We start from the raw sequence: 8,237 nt of genomic DNA on the forward strand, positions 1-8,237 counted from the left end.
TCAATGCATTGTACAGCACCATGGGGAGGGGGGGTGGTGTGTGTGTGTGTGTGTGTGTGTGTGTGTGTGTGTGTGACTGAGTATATGTACAGTATTTGCAAGTACGCCTCTACTACCACGTCTACAATGATAGGGAGATGGGGGTGGGGGGTTAAGGGGGATTGGTCTGGGGGTCAGGGCTCATCAGAGAAGGGTCAGGGGTCGTCAGACCCAGTCCTGCAGGGAGCGTTTGCAGTGCACCAGGAGTCGCGGCGCTCCCTTCCTCTGCAGCGTGTTGATGATGGCGTAGACCAATCCCAGGATGCACAGCACCAGGACCAGGGGCAGGGTCACCATGATGATGTTCATGGTCCGCTCCTCGCTGTCGTTCACCTTCAGAACCACGTCCACCTCGTTGGTCTCCTCCTCCACCGTCTCCCGGTCCACGTCGTTGGGATCTGATCCCGTGCCACCGGTACCGGTCCTGTCCTTGTCCTTGTCCGTTCCCCCCGTGTCCTTGTCCTTTCCCCCCGTGTCCTTGTCTTTGTCCTTGTCCGGGCCGGCGTCGGGGTTGAAGGGTGGCCGGTCCAGATCGGGGTTTTTGCGTCCCGGGTCGGCGTCGCGGTCCGGGTCCAGGTCCACGCTGCAGCCCATGAAGTCCCGGAGGATGGACTTGGGGAAGCCCGGCTCGCTCTTCATACGGTGGTTATCAAACTTCCAGTACTTGGAACCCTTGTAGAAGTAGGTGTAGGCTGGGGGGGGGGAGAGGAGAGGGGGGTTTGTCTTTGTCTGTGCTCTCACAGAATTATGTGATTTTTTAACACACGCACACATACACACAAATAACACACACACACAAATAACACACACAAAGACACGCACACAGAAAAACAGACACTCTCTCTCTCTGTCTGTGTCTCTCTTTCTTTCTCACCCAAACCCCTCTCAGGCATATCCCCCCCCCCCCCCAATTCTCCCCTCCCCCCTCACCTCCGTCATCGCTGAGGAAGGCTCCCTTGGGAGACGACGGCACCGCCGAGCCCCACACGCTGATTGGCTTAGGGTAGTCCTTGTCCGCCGCGCGGGACTGCTCGTTAAAGCGCCAGTACCTGCACATTATAGAATACAGAGCATTCAGCTGTGGGCTCCCGGTCACTCTGTCCTACACCATCAAACCAAGCGTCCAATCCACTCTCTTAAAGAGGCTTGACACTCAATCATCGAAGTCTTTGCCGACTTTGACCTTGGTCAGCAAAGAGATATTTTGGAAGTATTAAAGGTGTGTTTGAATCACCTCAGAATCTGCACTTGAACGAAGCGTAGCTAAAGTATTTGTTGGTTGTATCTGGCCCAGCCAGCTTTGATTCTCAGGTGTAAAAAAAGGTGTGTTCATATGATTGGTTGTTTACCAGTCTCCCTGGAAGAAGTAGGTGAATCCGGAGGGCTCCCACCAGATGGCCGTGTCTATCCGGTCGTAGGGGATGTCCCTGCCGTAGTCCACCAGCTCCTGGGGGTAGCCGGGCTCCAGGTTAGCCTCCCGGAACAGCCACCACTGATTACCTGGACGAGATAGGGGCAGGTTAGCATATAGGTTAGGAACAGGTTAGCCTACATGTTAGGAACAGGTTAGCCTACAGGTTAGCATATAGGTTAGGAACAGGTTAGCCTACATGTTAGCATATAGGTTAGGAACAGGTTAGCCTACATGTTAGGAACAGGTTAGCCTACAGGTTAGCATATAGGTTAGGAACAGGTTAGCCTACAGGTTAGCATATAGGTTAGGAACAGGTTAGCCTACATGTTAGGAACAGGTTAGCCTACAGGTTAGCATATAGGTTAGGAACAGGTTAGCCTACATGTTAGGAACAGGTTAGCCTACAGGTTAGCATATAGGTTAGGAACAGGTTAGCCTACATGTTAGGAACAGGTTAGCCTACAGTTTAGCATATAGGCTAGGAAGAGGCTAGCTTATAGGTTAGCCATTAGCCTCCTGGAGCTGCCATGTCTTCAAACCTACAAGACACAGTAACAGGTTAGCATTTAGGGGTTGGGGGTCAGGGGGGGTCATTAATGACCTGGTTAACCTCCAGGAGCTGAGCCTGCTGACCTGTCGCACCCTGCAGACGCCTGACATCACAATATACACAGCAGGAGAGAGGGAGTAGAGGAAGACGAGAGAAAACAGATAGATTGGGGAGGAGAGGGAGGACAGTAATGCAGAGATGGAGGGAGGAGGGAGGGAGAGAAAGAAAGAGAGGGAGGATAGAGGATAGGTTGATGCAATAGGGGAGGGTACCGGCTCAGACCACGGAGAAAGGGGGAGGCGAGAGAGGAGAGATATCGAGTGGGATATGGATGGAGAGAATAACTCAAGAGTGAGAGAGGGGGAGGGGGGAGGGTTCATGGCTAGTGCTGGTTTATGGAGCATGCAAAGGGACTTTCCCTCTCCCTCCACTCCCTCTCATAAACCTGAGCTATGGAAACTGTTAACCCACCATCACGCCACAAGACCTGCAGATCAGCTGGCTAACACACACGCACAGACACACACAGACACACACACACACACACACACACACACACACACACATACGCACGCTCTAACTTAACCATGCATTAAGGGAGGCTTGTAAAACTGCAGGACAACGTTAAAAGGACATGGCAGTTGTACTTTTTTAAAGGATGACAGATGTTGAGGCAAGGTTGTAATGTGTTCATTACAGTAATGTATATGTTTGGGAATGTCGAGGCAAGGTTGTAATGTGTTCATTATTTGTTTGGGAATGTTGAGGCAAGATTTTAATGTGTTCATTATTTGTTTGGGAATGTTGAGGCAAGATTTTAATGTGTTCATTATTTGTTTGGGAATGTTGAGGGAGGGTTGATCTGTGTATCTCTGTCCTCCTGCCCTGGTTTCACTCTTGTTTAAACCGAAACCTTCCCATGTAGCATCCAGAGAGAGAGAGAGAGAGAGAGAGAGAGAGAGAGAGAGAGGGAGAGAGAGAGAGAGAGAGAGAGAGGGAGAGAGAGGGAGAGAGAGAGAGAGGGAGAGAGAGGGAGAGAGAGGGAGAGAGAGAGGGGGGGTGGGGAGAGAGAGAGTGAGGGAGAGAGAGGGAGAGAGGGAAGGGCAGGGCTGATGTAACACTCCCTCGATCCCTCCCTCCCTCCCCCTCTCTCTCCATCTCTCCCTCGCTCTCACTCACATCTGCAAGATGCTGTAGAGCCAGCTCTCTGTCCCTCCCTCTGTTTCTTTCTTTCTTGCTTTCTTTCCGATGGATAGCTGCCAGATGACAGAAGGCCTTGCCAATGACATCATAATATTCCTTGAAGGCTTTCTCCAGAGGAGCCAGCTGTCTTAAAGAGCCAGCCAGCCAGAGTGATTCCAGCACTCTGATTCCACACCCCTGATTCCAAGACCTCTGATTCCAGATCTCTGATTCCACTCCCCTGATTCCAAGACCTCTGATTCCAGATCTCTGATTCCACACCCCTGATTCCAAGACCTCTGATTCCAGATCTCTGATTCCAAGACCTCTGATTCCAGATCTCTGATTCCAGACCTCTGATTCCAGATCTCTGATTCCAAGACCTCTGATTCCAGATCTCTGATTCCAGATCTCTGATTCCAGTCCCTGATTCTAGACCTCTGATTCCAGATCTCTGATTCCAGTCCCTGATTCTAGACCTCTGATTCCAGATCTCTGATTCCAGTCCCTGATTCCAGTCCCTGATTCTAGACCTCTCATTCTAGACCTCTGATTCTATATCTCTCATTCTAGACCTCTGATTCCAGTCCTCCACAGCAGCCCTCTGATACTAGCCCCCTGATTTCAGACCTGTGATTCCAGGCCTCTGATTCCAGACTTCTGATTCCAACCCCCCATTGCATTTCATCAGCTTTCTTCCTCTGTCGCTGTGTGTGTATGTGTGTGTGTGTGTGTGTGTGCTTGTGTGTGTGTGTGTGTGTGTGTGTGTATGCACGTGCATGCGTACTAGCCTGGAAGCTAGTTTTCGTGATACTGTCTGGACTTCCAGCCACCCAGGATGATTTGAGTGGGCGGGAGTATTTACCTTGACAGACAAACTCCTTGAGCCAATCAGCGTAACAAAACAGATCAAACTTTTGCCAAATCCAGTCGGAAGAACATCGAAAATGTCTTTTCCAAACTCTACTATTGAATACTCTTGTTCTTTGTTAATTACTGTTATTGAGTCTATTTCTGCAATAACTCAACTTATGGTTGTATTTATTCTTCTAACATTAACCTGCATTTCATCTACGGGAACCAATCAGGAACTGGGGGCAGAGCAGCAGTTAAAAAGCAGTCTCCTGATTGGTTCCCCATTTTCCGGGAAAACTCAAATCGTTCTAGGCGGCCGGATGTCCAGACTGTATCGCAAAAACCTTTCTTTTTTTTGCGAGGAAGTCTGTCTTCCATGCTGCATGCGTCCATGTGTGTGTGCAGATCCCCTACCTTTAAAGAACACAAACTTCCCGTCGTGTCTCTCGTAGGCGGCGTCTATGTCCCCGGGCAAGCCTCTCCAGAAGTGTCCGATGGGCATGGGGTAGTTGTCCAGAACCCGGTTCCTCCGGACGCGCCAGAACCACCGCCCCTGGGGACGCACAGGACCATCAGCCAATCAGCAAGCAGCTCCTGTACCCTCAACCCATAGGATGTAGAGCCTGTCCTCCTGTACCCTTACCCTGTAGGATCTAGAGCTGAGTGCTAAACTCTGATTGTTTTTCCCTGCCATAGTTTTCGCGTTTGTAAATACATGGAAGTGAATGAGCCATAGTGAGCCGTCAGCTGCATTCACTTCCATGTATTTCCAAACGCAAAAACAATGGCAGTGAAAAACAATCGGAGTTTAATAATGAAGAGTTTGTAATTCCGTTAGTGTATTCAGCCTGTTATTTTGACTATTTTGGTTCTTGAAGTGATGTTTTTATAATGTCTGTCTCTGTCTGTCCCCCTGCCTGTCTGCTTATTGGTTAGTCTGTCCCCCTGCCTGTCTGCTTATTGGTTAGTCTGTCTGTCTCTCTGCCTGCTTTTACTTATGATTCACTTAATCTCAACACATGTACTTATTGCAAGCTCAGTGTCAGTTAAATGCATCAGCTAAATGACTACAATGCAAAGGAAATGTTATTGGTCAGTCTGCCTTCCTGTCTGTCTGTCCTTGGTAGCACTCTTCAGTCACATGGTACACGAGGTGTCCGAGTACGCCCTTCAATCACTCTCCCCCTCCCTCTTCCTCCATCCCTCCCCAATCACTCTCCCCCTCCCTCTTCCTCCACCTCTCCCCAATCACTCTCCCCCTCCCTCTTCCTCCATCTCTCCCCAATCACTCTCCCCCTCCCTCTTCCTCCATCTCTCCCCAATCACTCTCCCCCTCCCTCTTCCTCCATCCCTCCCCAATCACTCTCCCCCTCCCTCTTCCTCCATCCCTCCCCAATCACTCTCCCCCTCCCTCTTCCTCCATCTCTCCCCAATCACTCTCCCCCTCCCTCTTCCTCCATCCCTCCCCAATCACTCTCCCCCTCCCTCTTCCTCCACCTCTCCCCAATCACTCTCCCCCTCCCTCTCCCTCCACCTCTCCCCAATCACTCTCCCCCTCCCTCTTCCTCCACCTCTCCCCAATCACTCTCCCCCTCCCTCTTCCTCCACCTCTCCCCAATCACTCTCCCCCACTCTTCCTCCACCCCTCCCCAATCACTCGTCCCCTCCCTCTTCCTCCATCCCTCCCCAATCACTCTCCCCCTCCCTCTTCCTCCATCCCTCCCCAATCACTCTCCCCCTCCCTCTTCCTCCACCCCTCCCCAATCACTCTCCCCCTCCCTCTTCCTCCACCCCTCCCCAATCACTCTCCCCCTCCCTCTTCCTCCACCCCTCCCCAATCACTCTCCCCCTCCCTCTTCCTCCCTCTTCCTCCATCCCTCCCCAATCACTCTCCCCCTCCCTCTTCCTCCATCTCTCCCTGGCAGGCATCCAGAGCCTTGAGAGTCCCCCAGAGATGTGTACCCACCCCAAACACACACATCCCCCCACCACACACACACACACACACACACACACCCCTGGCCTTGGGACAGCAAGGATACCAGGATCACTGCCAAACAGCCGGACAGCCCAACACCTCTAAATTTAAACCTCCTGTCCCAACACTGTCTGTCTGTCTGTCTAGCTGCCTGTCTTGTCTGTCTGTCTGCCTGCCTGCCTGTCTGTCTGTCTGTCTGCCTGTCTGCCTGCCTGCCTGCCTGTCTGTCTGCCTGTCTGCCTGTCTGTCTGTCTGTGTCTGTCTGTCTGTCTGTCTGCCTGTCTGTCTGTCTGCCTGCCTGTCTGTCTGCCTGTCTGCCTGCCTGTCTGTCTGTGTCTGTCTGTCTGTCTGTCTGTCTGTCTACCTGTCTGTCTGTCTGTCTGTCTGTCTGCCTGTCTGTCTGCCTGTCTGCCTGTCTGTCTGCTCAGAGTCACAGTTGAACCAGGCTGAAGGGAACAACGACACCAGTGGAGAACCAGCAGGCTGATAATAAAACACAATTACACTTCATCCATCATGATACGGACGTAAAACAAGGAGGATGTTTACATGTTGTTGTCTTCCTTTGGTTAGAAGATGAAAATAAACTTAACCACAGCCACATGTCCCATTCCAGCTGGGCTAGACCTGCATATCACAGCTAGCCAGCAGGAGGAGAAGGAGGAGGGGGAGGAGGCGGGGGAGGAGGAGGAGGAGTGGGGGGGGGGGGTATAATGATGTGATTCTCTACTGGTATAAAGAACTGTTAAACTGATGCATTTGTTCAAGTCAGCACAAAACCTGCCTGAAGCAGTTAAACAGTTATATAGTAGGAGGGGAATATCCCTGAGTAATGGACAATTGCTTTAGCAACCCCAACCCAACACCCGCCCTCACGCACACACACCCATGACGTCAGCACACCTCGACCACAGCCCTCATCAGAGACAAAGACGTAAGGGCAAGATTTACTACGTTCGACTTGCTGCCGCCAGCTAGCTGGCTCATCCATTAGCGGAGTCGATAGGGCTGCTCGTCAGAGCTAATGGTGGAGGCTGAGAGCTGCATCCTCCTGGCACACTCATATCTCTATCCTCCACTCATCCAGAGTAGAGGAGAGCAGAGCAGAACAGAGCAGAGGAGAGCAGAGGAGAGCAGAGCAGAGCAGAACAGAGCAGAGCAGAGCAGAACAGAGCAGAGGAGAGCAGAGCAGAACAGAGCAGAGCAGAGGAGAGGAGAGGAGAGCAGAACAGAGCAGAGCAGAGGAGAGCAGAACAGAGCAGAGCAGAACAGAACAGAACAGAACAGAGCAGAGGAGAGCAGAGCAGAGGAGAGCAGAGCAAAGTAAAGTAGAGCAGAGCAGAACGCAGCGAACAACAGTTGATTAAAAGCAGGTATGTTGTTGACCGAGGAGAAGCAGGAAAAGGAGAGTGTAAGAGAGCCTCCCCTCCTCTCCTCTCCTCTCCTCCTCTCTACCCTCTTCTCTGCTTTCTTCAACTTTCCCTCTCCTCCCCTCACCCCTCCTCCCCTCCCCTCTCATCCCCTCTCCCACAGAATCACTCACAGCCAGATCGGTCCAAGTCCTAAACCTTCGAGTACCATCGTAACGACCCTCCAGCTGCCGTGTTATGGGCCGGCGCTGCCCAGCAGACAGTAAACCGCCGGCCCGGTTGTCTAGTTCTGATGTCCCATCTGAGGCTCGTCAGGAGCCCAGCCCCTCTTCTCTTCAACAGGCCTCCGGTCCATAAAAGACACCCAGCCAGGGGGTTTACGGCCCCTGATGGAAGCCAGGCCCAGGCCTGCTGACACCTGTCTGACAGAGAGGCAGCTGAGCAGGTGCTTTTCCTGGCTGGGCTGGGCTGGGCTGGGCTGGGCTGGGCTGGGCTGGGCTGGGCTGGGCTGGGCTGGGCTAGGCTAGGCTAGGCTGGGCTGGGCTGGGCTAGGCTAGGCTAGGCTGGGCTAGACTGGGCTAAGCTAGGCTAGGCTAGGCTAAACTGGGCTGAGCTAGGCTGGGCTAAAATGGGCTGGGTTAAACTGGGCTGGGCTAAAATGGGCTGGGTTAAGATGGCTGGGTTAAGCTAGGCTGGGCTGGGTTAGGCTGGGCTGGGCTGGACTGGGTTAAGCTGGGCTCGGTTAAACTGGGCTGGACTAAAATGGGCTGGGTTAAACTGGGCTGGGTTAAGCTTGGCTGGGCTGGGTTAAACTGGGCTGGGTTAAGCTTGGCTGGGCTGGGTTAAGGG

General features: G+C 52.5%; 1 protein-coding gene across 1 annotated transcript; it reads right to left on the minus strand.

The window, feature by feature from the left end:
- Nucleotides 1–204: 204 nt before the first annotated feature.
- Nucleotides 205–4,734, minus strand: mmp15b (matrix metallopeptidase 15b; the record flags this gene model as incomplete). Its single annotated transcript, XM_084437291.1, has 5 exons — nucleotides 205–731; nucleotides 970–1,088; nucleotides 1,389–1,539; nucleotides 4,455–4,593; nucleotides 4,684–4,734. The coding sequence occupies 5 exons, from the start codon at nucleotides 4,732–4,734 to the stop codon at nucleotides 205–207; spliced, it is 987 nt and encodes a 328-aa protein (XP_084293417.1).
- Nucleotides 4,735–8,237: the final 3,503 nt, after the last annotated feature.

This window comes from Borostomias antarcticus (genome assembly GCF_949987555.1).
Source record: "Borostomias antarcticus genome assembly, chromosome: 4".
Taxonomy (NCBI): domain Eukaryota; kingdom Metazoa; phylum Chordata; class Actinopteri; order Stomiiformes; family Stomiidae; genus Borostomias; species Borostomias antarcticus.